Source organism: Canis lupus, chromosome 19, assembly GCF_048164855.1.
Source record: "Canis lupus baileyi chromosome 19, mCanLup2.hap1, whole genome shotgun sequence".
NCBI classification, from domain to species: Eukaryota; Metazoa; Chordata; class Mammalia; order Carnivora; family Canidae; genus Canis; species Canis lupus.
In genome coordinates this window covers 58,718,878-58,740,401 of record NC_132856.1, presented here as the reverse complement: position 1 = coordinate 58,740,401, position 21,524 = coordinate 58,718,878, and the positions used below count along the sequence as shown (strand labels likewise).

The 21,524-nt window shown below is 64.6% G+C and overlaps 1 protein-coding gene and 3 long non-coding RNA genes across 5 annotated transcripts; 2 read left to right on the top strand and 2 right to left on the bottom strand.

Moving 5' to 3' along the window:
- Positions 1-4,006: 4,006 nt before the first annotated feature.
- On the bottom strand, positions 4,007-20,909 carry BTBD2 (BTB domain containing 2). Its single transcript, XM_072788001.1, has 9 exons — positions 20,470-20,909; positions 12,098-12,217; positions 8,796-8,952; positions 7,554-7,659; positions 7,277-7,474; positions 5,518-5,710; positions 5,353-5,440; positions 5,131-5,277; positions 4,007-4,984 (listed from the first exon to the last, which is right to left on the bottom strand). The coding sequence occupies exons 1-9, from the start codon at positions 20,880-20,882 to the stop codon at positions 4,823-4,825; spliced, it is 1,584 nt and encodes a 527-aa protein (XP_072644102.1). The 5' UTR covers positions 20,883-20,909; the 3' UTR covers positions 4,007-4,822.
- Positions 10,126-12,361, top strand: LOC140611160 (uncharacterized). Its single transcript, XR_012012487.1, has 3 exons — positions 10,126-11,233; positions 11,502-11,733; positions 12,049-12,361. It is a non-coding gene; the product is annotated as an uncharacterized lncRNA (long non-coding RNA).
- Positions 12,439-16,064, top strand: LOC140611162 (uncharacterized). 2 transcript variants are annotated; one of them, XR_012012490.1, is made up of 2 exons: positions 12,439-13,502; positions 13,594-16,064. It is a non-coding gene; the product is annotated as an uncharacterized lncRNA (long non-coding RNA). The 2 variants fall into 2 exon arrangements; XR_012012489.1 differs by having other exon boundaries at positions 13,588-16,064.
- Positions 13,377-19,476, bottom strand: LOC140611161 (uncharacterized). The gene is made up of 2 exons (XR_012012488.1): positions 17,933-19,476; positions 13,377-17,662 (listed from the first exon to the last, which is right to left on the bottom strand). It is a non-coding gene; the product is annotated as an uncharacterized lncRNA (long non-coding RNA).
- Positions 20,910-21,524: the final 615 nt, after the last annotated feature.

The window sequence follows — 21,524 nt, the reverse complement described above, 5'->3', positions numbered from 1 at the left end:
CAGACGTTGTGTCTGAACATCGAAAACCAGGCACACTTGCCCCAGCGAGAGGACACTCCTTCCTGTTCTGCCGGCCTGGATGAGGGACGTGGGCCCACTGGCCAGGCTGGGTCTCCACGTGAGCTTTAGTTCGCCTCTCCTTCACGTCTTCAACTTTATTCATGTCTTAAGCTGCCTTGTTTTCATTGCCAGCCCCGAGTTCTAGCAGGAGTCGGACTTCCACGCACGGAGAGACCACAGATTTCACTCTGCCTTTCCACCCCCACCCACCCTGCATCACCAGCCAAGCGTGAAGCACAATCCTATAGGAGAAAACCTGTCATTTTTTTTGAGCTGCTCCAGATTGTGGTTCATTCCGCCAACCCACACGGGCATCAGCCCCAGCCGGCTTTCTTTTGGCCCAGCCCCATCCGCTCCTGCGGAGCACTTGCTGGCCTCTGCTCACCTGTCAGGGGCTCCTCACCTAAAGCCCAGCCTCTCTCGATTTCTCAACATTCACATCCCTTTGATATGTTTACAATTATATATTTAATTTTTTTTTTTTGTTTCCATTTGGGATGTTCAGTTGTGGTCATGCACACGAAGGACATAGACCCCCCACTGCTAGGGTGATGAACACACCCATCAACTCAGAGTTGACCGTGTGTGCATACGGTGAAAACACAGGTCACCCCTTAGCAGCTCTCAGGTTCGTGGGCTGTGCTAATTATAGGTGCCAGGCTGTGCAGTGCACCCCCAGAACCTGTACACCCTGCCCATTTCCTCCCCCACCCCTGGCCACCAGTGTGCTCCCTGGTTCTGTGAATTCACTTTTAGTTTTAGATTCTACATCTAAGAGATGACACAGCATTTGTCTCTGTGTGTAATGTCACGCATGTTGTTGCAAATGGCAGGGCTTTTCTTTTCTCTTTTTTTTTTTTCAGGGCTTTTCTTTAAAAAAAAAAACAAAAAAACGGTGACTGGGATGCCTGGGTGGCTCAGTGGTTGAGCGTCTGCCTTCGGCCCAGGGCATGATCCCAGGATTCTGGGATCGAGTGCTACGTCGGGCTCCCTGCAGGGAGCCTGCTTCTCCCTCTGCCTGTGTCTGTGCTTCTCTCTGTGTGTCTCTCATGAATGAATAAATAAAATATTTTTTAAAAAATTAAAAATAAAAGGTGACTAATCACACTACATACCACATTTTCTTCATCCATCCATCCATGACACTTCATTTCCGCGTCTTGTTAGTAATGACACACTGAACATCGGAGTGCAGATGTTTGGGATCCCAACTCCATTTCCTTTGGTTGTACATCGAGAGCTGGATTTGCTTCATTACGTATTTCTACTTTAAATTCTTTGGGGAACCTCCAGGACTGACTGCTCGCAGTAGTGGCTCTACCTACGCGTGATTTCTGCAGTGGATCTGTCTTTTTTTAACCAGCTAAAGTTAGGGTCCGCCGTGATTGTCTATACTCCAACCAGAACCCCTCTGTGTCCTCGGTATCTGCAGGGTCTGTAGTGCTGTCCACTTTTCAGTCTTGACGTCACCGGTTTTTGCTCTTTGTTCATTTGCTGGGATTCCATCAGGGAAGCAGTTAATGGTTTGTTTTGAATTTCGTTTGTTTTCTCCTTCATTTTCGGTTTCATTTTTTTTCCCCATTTTGGGAATTGAATTTGCTGTTTCTGTTCTAGTTTCTTAAGATGTAAACTTAGGGCCTTTGATTTTAAAGCTTTCTTCTTTTCTAATCTATGCATAAAATATAAATTTCCCCAGTTCTGCTTTTTAAAAATTTTTTTTTAATTTATTCATTCATGAGAGAGAGAGAGGCAGAGACACAGGCAGAGGGAGAAGCAGGCTCCATGCAGGGAGCCCGATGTGGGACTCGATCGCAGAACCCCAGGATCATGCCCTGGGCTGAAGGCAGTGCTAAACCGCTGAGCCCCCTGGGCTGCGCTCCCCAGTTCTGCTTTAACAGTTTCCTACAATTTGGGTACAATATAATCAGAGGTTTTTTTAGCCTACGTTCATGTAAACTTGCTTCTTTTTATCTTCCTGGTTTATTTCCAGCTTGACTCCACTGCCACCGGCGCGTAGCATTCTATAGATGCTGATCAGGCAAAATCTTTTTCGTTGAGAGAGCTGTGATGCTGTTCATTCCCAACTAGGAGTAGAGCTTTCTCTGTTCTGTTCTGCTCACTCTGGATTTAGATATTTTTTAGTTTTTTAAGATTTTATTTGTTCATGAGACACAGAGAGAGACAGAAACACAGGCAGAGGGAGAAGCAGGCTTGATGCAGGGAGCCCGATGCGGGACTCGATCCCAGGACCCCAAGGGTCACGCCCTGAGCCCTAGGCAGATGCTCAACCACTGAGCCACCCCAGCATCCCTGGATTTAGGTATTTCAAACCCATGCTACGGTGCACACGCTTAGGGCTGTTCTTCTTCCTGTCAAATAGAACCGCTCATGGCTGTGAGATGTCGTCCTTAACCTCCAGTGGCACTCACTGCTTTAAAGTCGCCTTTGGGGGATCCCCGGGTGGCTCAGCGGTTTAGCGCCTGCCTTTGGCCTGGGGCGTGATCCTGGAGCCCCGGGATCAAGTCCCACCTCGGGCTACCAGCATGGAGCCTGCTTCTCCTTCCGCCTCTGTCTCCCCCCCCCCCCCATGTCCATCATAAATGAATAAATAAAATATTAAAAAAATAAAGTCGCCTTTGCCGGATACAGACGCCGGCCCACCGACTTTCTCATAAGGGTAGTGTTTGTGTAGTGAAACTTACCATCTTTTATCTTCAGTTTTTCTGTTTCTTTGTAATTAAAATGAGACTCTTATAATTAGGAAGTAGTTTTGTTTTGGTTTTGTATCCAGTATGACAGTCTTTTAATTGGGGTGTTTAGATCTGTGTGTAACAGCTGACGTGGTGTTTTGGTCCTGTCTTGGTGTTTTTTAACTTCCATTGCATTTATTTTCATTTTTGAAGGGCACAGAATTGTAGTGTGGTGTAGTTTTTTTTTTTTTTAAGAAATTTATTTATTTCGAGCGAGAAAGAGCGTGTACACTAACCAGTTAGGGGAGGGGCAGAGGGGGAGAGTCTCCAGCAGGCTCCACACTGAGTGGAGACCCCAACGCAGGACTCGATCTCATGACCCCAAGATCATGGCCAGAGCTGAAACCAGGATGCTTAACCAACTGAGCCATCCAGGTGCTCCTCTCCTGTTTTTCAGATTTTTTCCCATTTCTTAGCAGTTTGAGCATATGTGAATTTTTATTTTTTAATTTCTAAAAATACTGTTTTAAAGGTTTTATTTATTCATAAGAGACAGAGAGAGAGGAGCAGAGACACAGGCAGAGGGGGAAGCAGGCTCCATGCAGGGAGCCCGATGCGGGACTCGATCCTGGGTCTCCAGGATCATGGCCTGGGCTGAAGGCAGGCGCTAAACCCTGAGCCACCCGGGCTGCCCTAATTTCTAAAAATATTTTTAAATTTATCTCACTTTGGGTCATTGAGATTTTTAAATGTGCTGATTGATGTCTTTATTCATTTGGGTAGATTTTTAGCTGTCAGGCCCTGTTCTATGCCTGTTGTCAGGAACTCCCTGACGCGCAGGGCGGAGCCAGGTGGGGGGCCTGGGTCAGGTTACCCTCGTTGCACAGGCACAGCCTAGGGAGCTCCTGTGTGCCAGGCGCGGTCCCAGGGCCAGAGGGCAGAGCCAGCAAGGTGTGGGTGCGGCGCGCTGCAGCAGAGCCTTCCCTGGGGGCCCCCCTTGCTGGACAGCAGGGGTGTGATGGGCAGACCAGAAGTTTGTGCAGAGGACAGGGCATGGGGAGAGCCCCCAAGGGCTCTGGGTGCCCCGAGGCTGGGACGTCTGTCAGGAGCCGGATTCTAGACCCAGGCGGAAGTCACAGGCCCTTCCTGGGCCCCCCAATCTTAAGGTGGGAGAAACGGCTGCAGAGCGAAGAGCCAGGTCTCAGCTGCCACGGTCCTGCCCTATTGCCTCCGACAGGAAAAAGCACTCAGGGTGGTTATGTTTCTTTCCTTTATTTAAAAAAATCCTTTGAGGGTATGGTGTGAGGAGGGCACACCTTCCATGGCTTTGGGGAGGAGTTTCCAGGAGGATCACTGGGGTGGAAACACGGGTGGGGGGACGGGGGAGGGGCTGCGCCCTCCAGCACCTCTGGCCACAGTGCTCACTCAGAGGCCGGGTGGGGCAGGGCTGCAGTATGTACAGGGGGCAGGCGGGGACCTGGCCACCGTGGCTGACCCCCGGCACTGCCCAGCCGGGCAGACAGGGCCTGAGGTCCACGCCCGCGGCTCACGGGGCCCACCGGGTGGGCCTGGGCCTGGCACAAAGCCAGCCTGCGGGACCTCGGGGTTGGGGGGCTTCGGCCAGTGTGCCGGGGGCCAGGGTCAGCGTGGCCTCAGCGTCCCCACTGAATGGACCAGAACACGAGACCCCAAGCAAACGCACTAGGGGCGCCCCCACAGCCCGCCTACCAGGGAATGGGAATCCAGGGTGCATTGCCGTGTGCGGTGAGAGAACGTGACGCGGAATCGATCAATCCTGTGGCCAGGCGGGCGGCGGGCAGCACTGCCTCCCCAGGGGCCCCGCGGACCCTCAGCTCGGGCCGGGTCCAGGCCAGCCCTGCCCCCCGAGTCCTGAGGGACCGCCTCGCAGCCCCTGCCGGCTCCTCAGCAGGCGGCCAGGCTCGCCGCACGGAGCAGAGACCCTCTCCTGACGCCCGGGACCGCGGCGGGGAGCGCACACAGCATGGGGACCGCGGGGGCGCGGCGTGGGTGGGGGCGGCCTACTTGCATCAGGTGGCTTCGGGCCGGGTGGCCTAGGTGTAGAAGATGACCTCGGGGATCTGGCCGTCCTCCACGGACGTGCCGTTGTTGTTTCCGGCCGCGTAGCAGAACGTGAAGCACGTCTTGGCCCCCGTCGTGGGGGACTCGTGCGTCACCTTGCGCAGGCCCTTGGTGCCGTAGTGGGAGTCTGGGCCCTGGTGGGGGGTCCTGCGGTCAGGCACCAGGGCCCCAGCGGCGGCGAGCCGCACAGCCCCTCCCAGGGCCCCCCGCCCCCCGTGGCCCCAGGAGGCAGCAGAGCTGGCGTCGGCGGCCCGCTAGGCTCTGGGGTCGGGGTGGGCACCTTGAGCGTGGCGCAGGCCGTGTAGTTGACGTTGGGCAGCACCTCCACCGGCTCCTTGAACATGACGCGGAAGGTGCTGGCGGAGCCGTCACAGCTGAAGCCCGTGTCGTTCTGGCCCAGGACGGTGTTGCTGTCCGTGTGGATGATCTGTGGGGGGAGCAGGCGCTGCTCACCAGCCCCCGACCCCACGGAGGCCCGCGGGGGGGGCGGGGGGGCGCGCACCTGGATGTTCACTTGGTAGTCCGTGGGCCCGTGGATGGAGCCGTAGAGCCCAAAGCCAACCACGAAGATGCGCTTGTTGACCGAGAACCTGGGCGGCGGACAGAGGGGGCGCTGAGCCGCGGCCGGCCCCGCGGCCCCACGGCCCCCACCGGCGCGCCGGCCCACCTGATGCGGTCGCTGGTGCCGCTGTAGCCCCAGCGGCTCTCCACCTGCTGGAAGCGGTTGATGCTGCACTCCTTCCCGCGGAGGCAGCAGCGCGGCCGGTCGATGAAGTCGACGCGCGGCTTGGGGTTGACGGTGAAGTGCAGGAAGAGGCTGACCACCTCGCGGTCCACGAGGATGCCCGACTGCGCGGGCCCTGCGGGCACAGGGGGCGGAGGTCGGCGCCGGCGGGGCGGCCGCGCACGCGGAGACGCGGGGCCCCCAGCAAGCGCCAGCCCGGCTCAGCACCGGCCGCCCCGTCCGGGCTCCCCGAGACGGGCCGGGGCCGAGGGGGTCCGGGGAGCGGGTCTGCAGGCTGGTGACAGCACCGCGCGCGGACACGGCGGCCGGGCCAGGGGCCAGCCCCACGGAGAGCAAGGAAGATACAACGTGGAACGCAGCGCGGTAACCATGGTTCTTTTTAATCTCTGCATCGGAAATGCAGGAGGAAAGTACACGGGAGCGCGGCCTCGGCGGAGTCTGCGAGCTTCTCTAGTGTCGTGTTTCCAGCGGGACACAGCAGCAGGGGCGCCTCTAAGACGGGCCGAGTGACGAGGGCCAAGGCCCCGTGGGCGCCCTCCGCGGAGCACAGGCCCAGAAGGCCCAGCCCGGCCCCGAGGACACACGCAGTGCCATTCCCGGGGACCTGGGCAGAGCAGGGGGACGCTGCGGCCTGGGGGCCTTACAGGACAGGCCCCACGCCAAGGGCGAGCGGACGGCACCTGTAGCGCTTGGGGCCCCGGGGGCTCGGCAGCCAGGTGGGCAGGCGGACCCCCGAGAGCGGTTTTGGGGTGCAAGCCAGGCTGGAGACGGGGGCCCCGCAGGGCTCCCAGGGGTGTTGGGATGGGACAGGGCAGCTCTGTCTCCGGCACCCTGGTGCCCTCGGGCCCTCTGAGCCGTATCTGGGGCCACCTCTTCACAACGCTGCTCCCGGCCCAGGACAGCGCCCCGCCCCCAACAACCAGGCCACCGAGGCCACCGAGGTCACCGCGTACAGCCGGGGCCTGGCCCACACACGGCCTCGCTAAGTGTTAGGTGCACGGGAGATCCCGGAACGGACGCAGCTCTGCCCCCACGCTGACGTGATGTGCGGAGGCCAGCTACGACGCGGGACCTGGAAGCCTGAGCTTCAGGTCAGAGGACTCGTCTGCAGGGTCAGTGCGTCCCACACGGCAGATCCTCGCGCTAAACAGCTAGTTACCGTCGTTGCTAAATCTGGCAACGCCGAGCAGGGAAGCGGGGCGCACGGAGACACGAGACCCTAGGTCTGCACCGGCCACCAGGCTGACACGGGGCCTCGTCCCGGACCCTCCAGCCCCGGGTGGGGGACGGCTCCAAGTCAGGCACCGCTGCCAGCACTGCGTCCACACGGGGCAGGAAGCCCGGCCGGGCACCCCCTCGCCAGCCCCCTCCCACCCCTTGCAGGCCCGTCCCCAGGACGCAAACCCGAGATGGGGCCCTCAGTGGGCGCACACACAGGGACACTCGAGACGTGGAGGGGAGGAAACCCAGACGCCCATCGGGGGCGGCGGTGGGCTGTTCTGTGTTCACACCGACGGGCTGCCAGCCGTCCACGTGAGCGCGGCGGGCGCGTCCTCGGCAAACGGGCACACCTGTGTCCCGCAGCTGGCTCGGGCGGCCGCCGGAGCGCCGTGACCGAGTCACACCTGGGGCCCCCGGGGGCCGTGCTCCTGCCGAGCGGCCCCCGCCCCCTGACCGTTACCTGCGGCAAACTCCTCGATGGTCATGAGCGGGAAGCGGATGAGGGCGAGCGCCTTGCCCAGCACCTTGCGCTTGTTCTCGGGCGTCACGGGCAGCTGCTGCCGCTGGCACTCGGCCTCAGACCAGCGCACGACGGCGCTGAACAGGCGCACCTCGCGAATGCCCAGGGTGTCCCGCTCCAGCACGGCCACCAGCGTGTCTGCGGGAGGGGACACCTCAGCGCCCCGCGCGCCCTCGGCGGGCGCCACCCCCCGCCCAGACCTGCCCCGGGGCCTCACCCAGGTCGATGTCCGTGAAGCCCTCGGCAGTGATGGCGTCGGCGGTGTTCTTGTCGATGTTTTCCAGGCACAGGCTGGCCAGCTGCGGTTCGTCGAAGAGTCGTGCCTGGCGAGGGGGAGCACGTCAACACGCTGCCCGGGCGGGGGCCCCAGACGCCCTCTGGCTCAAACCTGCCATGGAGTTCAAGTCCCGCGGGGGCCACGGTGCCCAGACTGAGCAGCCCCGGGACCGGCCGAGGCCGACAGGACAGGCCCCAGGGGGCAGGAAGCCCGGGGACAGGACGCAGTGCAGCCCTGACCGCCGGAGACGGCTCCATCGGGAACCTGCGCACAGGATGGGGGGCGGGCGGGGCGGCGGGGAAGATTCCAGCTCCTGCCCAGCACAACCCTACGGCCGCTCACGTCCACCCCCGGCCTGGCTGCCGGGGCAGCTCCGGGCCTCCCGACAGGCCTGGCTCAGCGCCGCAGAGCAACCTGGACGACCGGACGACCCACGCGTCTGGAGACAGTGCGGGGGCCGCCCCGGGACAGCCCCCCTGCCCCGGCGGGCCTGTCCCCTGCCCGCCTGTGCCCCCGAGGCCTCGCCAACCCCACCCCAACCCCCGGCGCCACGGGGCCTGAAAGCGACCTCAAAGGAACCGAATGATGAAATGAGAAAACCCTTTCTCCCACCCGGGACCCTGAAGAGGGGCCTCCAAACGCCTGCGGGAAACCAGGCGCCTGCTGGAAGGCCCGGGTCAGCGCGCCGCGGGGGCAGGCGCTCCGCTGCAGAATCTAAGGGATGTTAAACGGAGACCCACTCCCCAAACCCCCCACCCCCCTCGGGGGCCTCGCTGGCTCCCGTCCCCGCCCCCCACATTTTGCACGGTCCCAGCATCCTCACCTGCCCCGCTTGCCTCTGGTCTCTGGGTCCCTCCTCGCCCCCCCCCCCCCCCCCGCACCTGCGTTCTCACAGCATCGCGCCCTGAAGCGCCCGCACACCCGCTTCCTCTGCTTCCTCTGCTTCCTCACGTAGCCCTGCGCACCGCGTCCCTACCTGCCCCCTCCGCCCCCGCCCTGCGCCCCCTCATCCCCCCCCTCGCCGGAGCCCACGCACCTGTGTCCTTGCCCTGCACACGCGCATCCTCAGCCGGCCTCGTGTCCCCCACCCCCGTGCACCCGCGCCCCACAACCTCCCGAACTCCTGCCTCCCCCCGCCCCGCGCACCCCTAATCCCCCCCGGACCCCCCCCCCTGCCCGCACCTGCGTGAGCAGCATGAACGCGTTGTCAGCCCGGAGGTTCTTCTTCAGGAACTCCACGCAGTGGGCCTCGAGCGCGGGCACCGCGTACTTCTTGGCGGTGTACAGCGTGGTCATGACGGTCTCGGGTCCGATCTGAACCTCATCCGAGTAGAGAAACCTAAGGGGACAGGACACTAGGACCAGCGGACGCAGCTGGCAGGCGCCGCTCCAGCCCCCGCCCCCCGGCCCAGCCGGAGCCTTCCAGAACCGGCACCTGTCGCTGTGCCCCGCAGATAGGACCTGGCAAAGACCCTTATCTGCCAGACCAGCCGGCGGCGACCCCACCCACCGGCCACCAGGACACGGGTCTATCCAGCAGGCCCGCTTCCTTCCCGGCGGGACGCCCCCAGGCCAGGACCCCAGTGCCCAAGGCCACCGGCCCCTCTGGAGGCCTCTGCCCTGGGATCCCCGGAGCTCTCCGCACCCCTGGGCCTGGACGTCACAGGACCAGAAACGCCAGCCTGAGTCAGGTCCTGGACACATGACCAGCGCCACCTCCGGACTTGAAGCAGGACAGTGGGGTAAATTTTTTAAAAACAAGGTGGTGGAGGAATCAGATCCCTCGTACGAAGCCAGCGGGAATGCAGAATGAAGGAGCCGCAGGAGCAAAGCCTGGAAGGGTGTGCCCATGTCCGGGGTCCCCCGTCCCCCGGAGAATGTGCCAGAAGCCAAACACAGCCCCACACGTCAGCAGCTATAATCCTGTAGGGTCAGGGAGACCCCAGACCCGAGGTGACCGGGGAGGCTGCTCAAAACCCCACAGCGCCCAGGCCCCAACCCCGAGGTCAGCAGTGCAGCAGGGACACCTGTGACCAGGACGGCCAGCACGGGCGCCAGGACGGAGCCCCTCACACACCAGCTGGGACAGCATCGACCCTGGGGGGGCAGCTCAGCAGTAGGGACCCGAACCCCGGGGAGCCAGAGGGAGGCTGTGGCCGGAGACCGGCAGCCCGCCGCAGTTCAGTGGAAGCCAGGGTTTCGGCAAATTGTAACCTGTCACCTGTCTGTGTTTTTTAATGAACATCTCTTTTATTTATTTTTAAAATGGCAATAAAATACACACAATATGGGGGCGTCTGGCTGGCTCAGTCAGAAGAGCATGCAGCGTGTCATCTCGGGGTCACGAGTGCAAGCCCCACATCGGGGACACAAATCACTTAAATAAAACCTTAAAAAAATGTACACAGCGTGAATTATACTACCGTAGCCCCCTGTAGGGGCACAGCTCAGGGCACGAAGCACACTCACCCCACCCTGCACACCCCCACCACCGTCTCCAGAACCTTCCATCTCCCCACACGGAGACCCCGTCCCCAGGAAGCACTGACTCCCCGGCTCCCACCACCACCTCCTGTCTCTGTGGACGGGCCTCCTCCTGGGGACCTCCTGGGAGTGGGGTCCTGCGGGAGGTGTCCTTCTGGGTCTGGGTCCCCTCCCTGAGCCCAGGTGTCCTTGAGGTCCGTCCGTGTTAACATTCTAACGTGTGGACGGACACGTGGTGCTTAGCCTTCATCTGTGCATGGACACTTGAATTGTGTCCCCCTGTGTGGATCATGCTACTGTGCACACAGGTGTGCAAGCCCCTGCTTTTAGGACTCTCCTAGAGCTGCAGGAGTGGGGACACCTGGGTGGCTCAGTGGTTAAGCATCTGCCTTGGCCTCAGGATGTGACCCCGGGGTCCTGGGATTGAGTCCCGCCTCGGAGATTTCATGTATTTATTCCTGAGAGACACAGAGAGAGGCAGAGACACAGGCAGAGGGAGAAGCAGGTCCCTGCGAGGAGCCGGATGTGGGACTCGATCCCGGGACCCCGGGGTCACACCCTGGGCCGAAGGCAGATGCTCAACTGCTGAGCCCCCCAGGTGTCCCAATAAAATCTTAAAAAAAAAAAAAAAAGATATCCAGGAGTGGAATTGCTGGGTCCCACGTGACCTACGTGCAAGCCTCCTGAGGGCCCTCGACTCTTCCGCAGAGGCGGCCCGTCTCACGTCCCCCCGGCCGCGTGCACAAGGGCCCCAACCCCCACCCCTCACTGATCCTTGTTCTCTTCCTTTTGTTTTTCATCACAGATGCCCTGGTGGGTACGAAGTGATAGCTCATCATGGTTTTGTCACCTGTTTTGTAAATAAAGTTTTATTGGCACATGGCCTCCCCCACCGTTTACAAATCCTCGTGGCTGCTTTCACGATGGCAGCGGCAGGGTGAGTGGTGGAGACGGAGTCACGTGCCCCAGGTGTAGGCAACCTGAGGAGCTACGGGACGACAAACCCATGAGACTGTTCCCCAAACTGCTGTCATCAGGGAGATGGGAGTGGCACACAGGACTGACCACACCAGACAGCGTCAAGGATTAAGGGGCATCCACAGATGGAACCAACCAGAATACAATGCTGCCCATCAGTGAGCCGTGACGGCGGGAGGGAGGAGGGCACAGGGCAGAGGGCGGCCGCCCCAGACGCACAGGCAGGCCTCCCGCGTGGGCACGGCGGATGGGGCCAGCTCCCCTCTCTCCTTTATTTTTTCCTTCCTTCCTTCCTTCCTCTCCCTCTGCGAGCCTACGTCATCTTTATAATCATGAGAGAAAAAAACTCTGCGTTTCAAAAGATGTTTTACCTGCGTGGGGCAGACTGTCAGTCCCCACGCCCTTTACACTCGGCATTTCTGGAAGCTGGAGCCCGCGCCCCGCGGAGTGGGGACAGCCCCTGGGGACAGCCAGGCCCCCGCCCGCTGCTCTTCCACTAACCCCGGGAGGGAATGCTGCTGAGGCTCAAGAAGGAAAACCTGGAGGTGGAGGTGACCTCACTTCTTCCAAAGCCCCTGCTGACGACAGGGTGAGAACGGGGACTCGCCTGCGCTCCCAACGCTCTTGGAGGGACCAGACACAGGAGGCCCCACGGGGTGTGAGTCCACGGGTGTGACCCGTCCAGGATGGGGAGGGGCGCCGGGGGGCCGGGGGCTGGGGGGTGACGGGAGGTGGCGGTAGCAGGCGCAGAGAGACGCCAACCCTGGGGACGCAGTGCAGACCAGCGCGGAGCACACCGCCAAAGGGCGAACCGTACGCGTGTGCAGCACACGTCGAGATACACACACGTGACGGTGGGGCGGGGCCTCCAGGGCACCCCCCCACCGCTGCACAGGCGGCTCTGGAGATCCCGCGGGGCCGGGGCTCGGGCCTGTCCCTGGGGGTCTCCTTACCTCCGGCTACTTTCTGACAGCGACAGGCTGCCCCGCCCACCCCACGGTGAAAGATCTAGAAAGTCTTACTTGAGCAGCGCCAGGAAGGCGGCCGGCTCCACGTCGGGCAGCTCGATCTCCGTGGACGTGGTGGCCATTCCCCCGTTGAACATGGCGTCGAACACGGCACTGCCCACGGCCAGCACGAACCTGGCGTCAGAGAGGAGCCTGGTGACCCTCCGCGCGCCCGCCGGTTCCCGGCCCCGAGTCTGGGGCGCCGGGCCCAGCACAGAGCACACACCGGCCGCGAGCACTGCTGGCAGATGCTTCCAGAAGGAAGGTGGCGAGGGGCGGGCGGACACGTGCAATCCCCACCCCACGCCCCCCCCCGTGCCCCCGCAGCGCCCATCCCGCCTTCGCCCAGGGGGCAGACCCGGTCAAGGGCACGGCCTGGGGGGGGTCGGGGAAGGCTTGGCAGGGCCCCGGGCGGGCGGGGGCCCAGGGAAGGGCAGGAGCCCAGGGCAGCGTTACGAGGTGGTGGCCGCGAGGTGACCACGTGGGCCCCACCGGCCATGTCCTCTCCACTCGAGGACGGGTGCCCCGTGGGTGAGGACAAGCCGTGAGGCACCCCGCTGGACCCCTGCCTGGGGCTGGGGGGTCGGGGGCCTCCTGACCCAGCCCAGGCTGGCGCTGCCCCCCCACCTCGGACGCCCACGAGGGCCGGACCCAGGTCCACGGGCCCCGCATCACACCCGCCCGGGGTCCCCACCCCGACACACGCAGGGCTCGGAGCAGCCTGCCCGAGGCTCCCGCGACCCCGGCTGGAGGCCTCCGCCCTGCCCCAGCCCCCACCATCTCCTCCCCCCGGGCGCATCTCCCAGCCCCGAGGGGGCCGCAGGGCGCGCAGGGCTTGACCGGGCCAAGGACCAGACCCGAGACCAGACCCGAGACGGCCCGATGGGAACCAAGGACACCGGGGCGAACGGCCTCCCCCAAAGTCACGTCCACCGGAAAGCCGCAGGAGGGCCTCACCTGGAAACAGTCTCTGTCCGTGTGACTGGTTCCCGTCCTACGGGGGCCGACCCCATGCCCGCGTCCTCGTAAGAGGGGCCTCGGGACACAGGCGCAGACACCAGGGGATGAGCCCACCGCCCGGGGACACGCAGCTCCCAGGAGTGAGGCCAGCAAGGGCCCCCCCGGAGCCCGGGAGGCAGTGTCACCTGCGACCCGGGGCCTCCTTGCTCTCCACCCTGGCCTCCTCCTCCCTCCTACCCCCCCCACCCGGCACTCACTGGGGCGGCCCAGCCCCTCTGCCCTCCCACAGGCCATCCATCCCACCATCCATCCTAAATAGGTGCCTTCCTGTTCCTTTCTTTCCAGATTTAAACAAGCACCTTGATCGCCTGCAGGAGAGGCCGCTGCCCGCACCTGGGGGGGTGCACCCCCCGCCTGACGCTGTCCCAGGGCCCTGGACAGGCCACCGCACGGGCCGCAGGTCGGCCCCATACCACTACCCCCCCGCCCCCCGGCCCTCTGCTCACCCCTGCCTCAGCCCCCAGGGTCACGGTCCCTCCTCCCAGATGCAGGTGCCCCGGGGAGACGCCAGCTCAGCCTGCCAACGGCGGCCCAGAAGACACCCAGAGACCATGACAAGGTGACACAGATGCAGAGACAGCAGGACCCTGGTGTGGCCGCGGCTCCTCTGATGGCCACACACCAGCCCCGCGTGACTCAGAGGTTTCACACCCAGGGCACGTCTGTGTTCGGAGCTGGTGTCCCCGTGGCCAAAAGAGGCAGCACCGGGTGTCCATCCATGGGAGCAGAGCGGTCCGTCCACACCCGGGATGTGACCCAGCCCCGGGGAGGAAGGGACCCCGAAACCTGCCCCACGTGGACGGACCCCGAGGACACCGGGCTCAGGGAGGGGACCCAGACCAGAAGGACGCCTCCCGCAGGACCCCACTCCCAGAAGGTCCCCAGAGGAGGCCCGTCCACAGAGACAGGAGGTGGCGGGAGCCAGGGGCGGGGGCTCCGTGTGGGGAGATGGAAGGTTCTGCGCGGTGGGGTGAGCGCGCTCCGTGCCCCGAGCTGTGCGCTCAGAGACGGTTACGGCGGTGAATCTCATGTCACGAATATTTCACCCGGATTTAAAAACTTGAAATAAGAGCAGAGCAATGACGAGCCACCTGAACGAGGCGGGGAGAGGGAGCCCCGAGGGGCGGCGGCCGGGCCGGTCTGTGTGCCTGGGGGCCAGGGAAGCCCCGCGCCCTCGACCACAGCAACGCGCCGGGGAGGCCGAGGCCCGGGGCAGGACCGCAGGGCAGGACCGCGCTGTAGGACGCGGCGCCAAGGCCGAGCGCTCCCCGCGGCCACATCTGGGGCGCCCACATCCGGGGCGCCGCGCGGTAAGACAGATGGTGAGGCAGAGCCCGGAGGCCGTGAGGATGGACCAGCACGTCATTAGCGAGTGGGGACAAGGGAGAAGGGACGGCGCCTCCCTCTAGAATTTGGCGACCAGACGCGGAGGCAGTGACGACACGAAAGCCACCGTGACCGGGACTGTCCTCCCCCAGCTGAGCCCTGGGGAGGGTCACAGGCGAGCCCAACAGGCCCGAGGGCGGGACGAGGCGGTCGGAGGGCGCCAGCACCAGGGACGGTCACAGCCCGGCAGCCGCGTCCCCAGACGCCCGAGGCAGACGGAGGGGGGGCTCCCGGCCCAGGGGCCAGACAACGCGGGGCAGGCCCAACCCACGGGCAGAAGGAAGCCGCGAGCCAGGGCCCGGGGGCACGGGGAGCCCACGGACGTGAAGGGTTTGCAAGGCGGTCTTCCGTGGCGAAGACACACGGCTCGGACGCCCGGATGGCATCCTCGGGGCCGCGGGCGCCAACGCGCCACACGGAGAGGCGGGGACACACAGCAGCACAGGACGGCGGGCCCCGGGAACCTCTCCCCAAAGGGAAGCCCCCAGTTCAGAAGTCACAGCGACCTGGGCAGACTCGCCCCGGAGACGGGAGGGCGGAGCAGCCCGGCGGGGAGCCTGCCTGGGATCGTCCCCCCCACGGAGACGGAGCTAAATTAAAACATGAAGGAAAAGGAGCCGGGCTTGGCCGGCCCTTGAGCGCGCGGGCTTCAGGGCGCGGGTGCTCCTCCGCGAGGGCAGCGCCGGCCCGCTCGTCCTGACGATGCCCTCCGTTCCACGGACGCAGCACACGATCCGGGACGCAGATGGACCCGTGTTAATCCACGGTCCGCGTTGCCCCAGGCTCCCCGTCCACCCCAGGCGGCCGGCGGGTGAGCTCCGAGGCCTGGAACGCGACACCCGGACTTCTGGCTGCGGGAGAGGCGCCTCCACCCACCCGCGTCGCTCAAGGGCCGAACGTACGGATACGCACACCGCGTGGATGCATCTCCAAAGCCATAAAGAAGCCAGACCGAAGATGACCGCACTCTGATTACGTGAAATTCCTAAAGTCAGCAGAACTGGAGAACGGACGGCGGGTCGGGCCGGCGGCGAGCACGCAGGAGGCGAGCTCTGGGGGCGCGGCCACACTGACACTGCCCTGGCCGCCTTCTGCGTGGACACGGTCAGGCCAACAGGCCACTCTGCAGAAAGGGCCTGGTGGCTCCCTGCACCCCGCTCCACGGACACTGAGCCAGCAGGGAGCACACCAGCACCCGGGCCACACCTGTCTGGGAAAGCACAGGGGCTCCTGCCCCCCGGGGAGGAGGGGGAGCCCAGGAGGCAGAAACGGGAGGGAGGAAGGGGAACCAGCTGCACGGGACCTGGTTTCCCAATGCTGAAATTCTAGGGCTGCGCCGTCCAACGTGGTTGCTCCTGGACACACAGGCCATTTAAATCCAAATTAAGGGATCCCTGAGTGGCGCAGCGGTTTGGTGCCTGCCTTTGGCCCAGGGCGCGATCCTGGAGTCCTGGGATCGAGTCCCGCATCGGGCTCCCAGCATGGAGCCTGCTTCTCCCTCTGCCTGGGTCTCTGCCTCTCTCTCTCTCTGTGACTATCATAAATAAATAAAATTTTTAAAAAATTAAAAAATAAATCCAACTTAAGATTAAATTAGGTTAGGGGAGTGGACGCCCAGGGGGCTCTGCGGTGGAGAGCCTGCCTTCAGCCCAGGGCGTGACCCCAGGTCCTGGGATCGGGTCCCGGGATCGAGTCCCGCGTCAGGCTCCCTGCATGGAGCCTGCTTCTCCCTGTGCCTGTGTCTCCGCCTCTCTCTGGGTCTCTCATGAATAAATAAATAATATCTTTCAAAATTAATTAATTTAAAAGTACAACTCCTCAGTTGTGACAGCTATATCTTAAGTCGCCACGTGCAGCTAGCACAGGATGGCGTAAACCTAGAACCTTCCTAGGATCATAGAAAAGTCTACCGGACGGCGCCAGACCACAGAACCCACTGAACGGCCGTGAACACGAACAAGGGTTCACACAGAAATCGTTCACATGAGACAGACGTAAACAGGTCGGAACCACTCAGCTTCCCCGCAAGAACCTGGAAATACGATGAACGTCATTCACAAAAAGGAAAAAAAAGAAGTGAGCAAAACTCAGCTATAAACGTGCAAAACCATCCTAGGAACACGAGAAAATGCCCTGAACAAACGGAGAGCGCTCCCACTCCCACCCCGCACCCCGCTCTCCCCAGCCTGGTACCCCGGGCCCATCGCCCCAGGAAATTCCTTCAGCACTTGACACGCTGACTCCCCAGGCCACGGGCCCCGCCTGCCTGGGGGCCGGACGACCGCCGGACACTGTTTCTGCAAATAAAGGTTTATTTGCACACGCGGCCGTGCTGGGTCCCTGCCGTGCGCACGGCCCCTGCGGCCCGCTGGGCACCACGAAGTAAGCGGCCGGAGGCTGTGCGCGCCGTCCGGGCGCAGGTGGGGCGGGGGCGACGATGCCCGTGGGCGACCGGGACCAGCCCGAAGTCGGGACAAAGCACAACTGGGGACGGGCCTCAGCGGTCCTGACAACATCGGAGCAGGCTCCGATCCTGCGGGAGCAATCAGTGAAACGAGACCCGGGTGGAGCGGCCCGCGAGTGAACCGGCCGTGGGCGGCTCCGGCCCAGGGACCCCTCACCCAGGAGTGCTGCCCCCGGGGGCGCTCAGGCCGTCCTCGGAGCCGCCCACACGTGCACGCCGCAGCCGGGTCAGGCCGAGAGCTCCTCCCGGGGCACCGGCCGCACGCGGGGCCTCCTCCCGGCCCTGCGCACCATGACGGGGGCTCAGAGCCAAAGGGGGGACCAAGTACAGGGGGGAGGCCAAGCACAGCCTCTGGGAGGGCCCAGCGCCCTGTCCCCCCACCAGCTTGCACCCAGCGCCCGAGCCACTGTGAGCCCGGCCACGCCCACCCAACCCTGGCCCTGGGCCCCCACGGGAGGGCCTGCCCTGCAGTTCGCTCTGCCTTCTGGGGTCAGCCTCAGCGGGGGTGCCCATGTCACCTCCCTCCACCCCGGGACGCCACCTGGGGTCCCACATGACATCCGATCACCTCCTCAGGTGCCTCTAGCGTGAGTCACCTTTCCGGGCTTCTTGTGACCTTGACAGCCACCTGGCCAGGTGTCCTGCTGCAAGTCCCCGATGTGGGTTTGTCGGGTGCTCTTCGGTCTGGGTATTTCGGTTTCCCGGGACGGCTGAGCGGCCCGAGACAACAGCATTTCACCCCCTCCCAGTCCCGGAGCACAAGTCCCAGATGGACGTGGGCAGGGCCCCCCCGAGGGTCCTCCCTGCCCCTTCTAGCTCCGGGCCCGGGGCTCCTGGCGAGCGGCCACGGCACCCCAGTGTCTGCCCCATGCTCACCACGGGGCTTCTCCCCTGTGCCTCTTAGGAGGACACGTGTCACTGGGTTTAGAACCCACCGGATAACCCAGATGAGCTCGTCTCCAGACCCTTCCCTTAATCACCTCTGCAAGATCCTTTCTCCAAATCAGGTCATGCTCATGGTTTCAGGGATGCGGACAGGGACACACGTCTGTGGGGCCACCAGTGAATCCTGAACCCACTACCCTGGGGTTATGGGTTGGGGCAAGAACACACGGAGGCCAGGTGCCCTGAGGTCCCGTCCCACCAGGGGCCCCTGAAGCCACCTGACATGACACTCAGGTTGACCTCGAGCCCCGGCTAAGGGGTACGTCCGCCTTCCCCACCATCGCGTTACCGTCCGCCGCTTCCCGCTCACTTCTCTACCAGCAAGTCCCCAGATCCAGCCCTGAGGAGCGGGGGGGAGGGGGGGTCCGGGCGGAGAGCACCCCTGCACCAGCGGGGCTCCGAGCCCCTGTCCCCCCGCCGGATGCAGCCACTGCTGCTCCCACCACGGCCTCCGGGCCGCTAACGTCAGCCCTGGAGCGGGTGCCCCCCTGTATTCAAGCTCATCCCGGCCCAGCTGATAACCACTGGCTGGGTCACCAAGTCCGAGGTCCTGGGGTGGAGGCATCTGAGTGGTCAGCCCTGGCTCACAGGCAGGGAAACTGAGGCACGGGAAGCCCAGGGTCACTGCCTCATCCCCGCAGGTAACATTTCACCACTGGGTACAAAATAACAACCCAAAGGCTGAAAACAAAAAGAACTAGAACCTTCTGTCAGTCGAGGCTGGAGTGCGGCATCATGCCGGGGCAACGGGACAGGAGCGGGCCGTCCACCGGACCTGGACCCGCTGACGTCACGCACACGTGGGCAGCGAGGGCCCGGGGGACAATCGGCGCTGCAGGGACCCGCAAGGCACTCCCGGGGAGCCAGGCTTGGGCACGGAGCCGCGGGGGCCTGAGAAGCACGGGTCCGCGGGTGGGCCAGTCTGCAGGCGAATGTCAGGTGGAGCCCCCACCCGGCGCCCAGGGGGGCCTCATCCCAGACCCCACCTGCGGGGAGGCTCGTCTGGATCATTCCTAAGCCCCACCCCTGTCCCACCGCTGGGTCCCGCCTGCCACAGACCTGGACACAGGGCCGAGGCCTGCTCGTGGCCAGGGGTCTCCGCCCTCCAGGTGTCCTTGCCACTGCCGGCCACCCCAGGATGCTGGAGCCTGGGTCGGGGGCCACTGCCGCCGCCCCCCTCAGGGGAGCCTGAACCCCCCCTGCTGCTGCTCCTACCGCCCCCCAGGCGCCTGCGGGCTCCACCTGCGGCCGCTCTCCCCTTCAGGGCGGATGCTGTCCCTCTGGCGCTCGTGCCCCTGGCTCCTGTGGGCCCAGCTCCTCTGGTCTCCAGCCCCTGCCCCCCACCCTGCTCTGGGTATGGATCCCCATCATCCCCTGCTGGGGCCTGTATCCCCCTCCTGCTCCCAGAAAATCTCACCAAATATGCCTGCTGACCTCATGGGCAGAGTGCTCGCTCCCAGCCACTCCACACCCGCCCCCCCTTTCCCTGGGGTCCCCACATCCACCTCCCTCATCCTACTTCACCAATAGGCACACAGTCGAGTACATGTCCTGAGGTTACAGGCGCGGGGGGTGGGGGGGGTGGGGGGGTGGGGGGGGGTGGGGAGGCTCGCTCCCCTGAAGAAGGAACCCTGAGGTCCCCTCTCCAGCTCCCTGTGGGGTTTCTGGCTGCGCCCACTGCCCACCCACCGCCCACCGTTTCCGGCTCCATCCCCCAGGGGCTCGGGTCACAGGCACCGGAGCTCATGCAGCCTCGCCGGACGCATATCATGTTTCCATGTGTCCCCTCAAGACTGGTGGAGAAGGGGAACAGCCTTTAAGGCCAGACTGGGGCTGAGCAGTATTTAGGAGCCGAGCGGGCATGAGGGAGGAAGTGGGGGGTGAGGCGGCACACGGACCAGCCCCCCTACTGCAGGCCTGGGTGCGCGTGAGGCCCGTGTGGGCATCGCGGGAGGGCGAGGAGGGCGAGCGTGCACGGACACACACACAGGGGAGGGAGGGGCCGCGGGAGGTCCTGGGGACCCAGCCACAGGCCTGGAACCTTCTGCGGACAGGAATCTAGATCCAGTTACACATAAATAACCAAGAAAAAGCCAGAAAGAAAAATCTCAAACGGCGCAGGTGAAATAAAGGCCACATGTCGGGAGGGCAGGGAGGCTGTGGACCTCCAGGCCAGGGGCAGCCCCAGGCCCTCCCCGTGCAGCCCCGGCAGCCGGCCCCACCCCCAGCTCCCTGGAGGGCAGCGGGGAGGACAGTGGGGGACACCGAGTGACCAGGTCTGACAGCAGCCCCCCCCCCCCGCGGCCTGGGGACGGGGCCTGGGCCAGCCGGAGAGGCCCCGGGGCTGGGGGTCAGGGCTCGGGCACTGAGCGTCACCCCGCGGAGGAGAGGATGGGCCCCCGGTGCGGGTCACGGGGCAGCGGGTGGGTGGCGGTGCCGGAGAGCATGGGCTGGGCGGCGGGCGGGGCGTCGCCAGTCGGGGGCCTGCGGGGGGCCCGGGGGTCAGCGGGCGGGGGCGGGGGCGGGGGCGGGGGCCTGCGGGGCGGGGCGGGGCCGGGCGGCGGGGGCCCACCTGTGCGCCGGGATGCGCTGCGCGCCGAGCCCCTTGCCCACCAGGAAGTGCACGTCGCAGAGCACCTCGTTGTTGAAGAGGAAGGCGAAGCGCTCCTTCAGCGTGGGCTTGGTGGCCTGCCAGTTGTAGACGGGCTCGCGCAGCAGCGCCGCCGCCCCCGGCTCCTCGGCCGCCCGCTCCCCGCCCGCCGCGGCCTGCGCGCCCGGCCCCGACCCCGGCCCCGGCCCCGGCCCCGGCCCCGGCCCCGGCACAGGCGCGGGGGGCGGCCCGGGGGCGGCGGGGGCCGGGGCGGCGGCGGCGGCCGCGTTGCCGGGGGCCGCGGCGGCGTTGGCGCTGGGCCCCGGGCCGCCCCCCGCGCCCGGGCCGACCCCCGGCGGGCACGACGCGCGCCCGCCGCTCCCACCCGCCGCCATCTTGTCGGTGCGGCGGCCGCGGGGCGGGGCGATGGGCGGGGCCGGGGCGGGGCCAGGGGAGCGGACGGGGCGGGGCCAACTACGCGGGGGGCGGGGCTAGGTGCGCGGGGGCGGGGCCAGGGGCGCGGGGGCCGGGGAGGAGCGGAGCAAGCGAGCCCTGGGGCCGGTGCCGCTGGGCGGAGCGGCCGGTGGCAGCCCGCGGGCCCGCGCAGGGCCGGAGTGCCGGGTGCCCCAGCAGGGGCCTCGGGAGGCGGGGGAGCAGAAACCCGGGGCGGGGGGAGGGCGGCAGCCAGGCGGAGGGGTTCCTGGAGGAGGGGCTGCGACCCGACCCGGAGTCAGGAAGAGCGTCTTGGGGTCTGGAGCCACAGGCCGGCGACCCCTGTGTAGACAGGTCATCCCCGCAGGTGGGCTGAGGCTCTCCGGGTCCCTTACCTGCACACAGGACTCCAGGACATGCTCCCACAACATCTGCGACGACTTAGCACCTGATAAGTGTCTGGGAGACACACACACACACACACACACACACACACCCGCGGGCTCAGGCCTGCTCACTCCCACGGAGAAGGGATTTTTGTTGGGGGCAGGGGTGCACGGCCCAATGACACCCAGGGCAGCCCCAGGCGAGGCATCCCACCTCGG

What these genes read in the sequence shown, in the direction of transcription:
- BTBD2 (XM_072788001.1), bottom strand. Translation starts at nt 20,882, where the DNA reads ATGGCGGCGGGTGGGAGCGGCGGGCGCGCGTCGTGCCCGCCGGGGGTC. An exon ending in CAGCGCATCCCGGCGCACAG is followed by an intron (nt 12,218 to 20,469) that starts GTGGGCCCCCGC and finishes CTCTGACGCCAG; the next exon opens with GTTCGTGCTGGCCGTGGGCA. An exon ending in CGGCCTGCGCCACGCTCAAG is followed by an intron (nt 4,985 to 5,130) that starts GTGCCCACCCCG and finishes ACCCCCCACCAG; the next exon opens with GGCCCAGACTCCCACTACGG.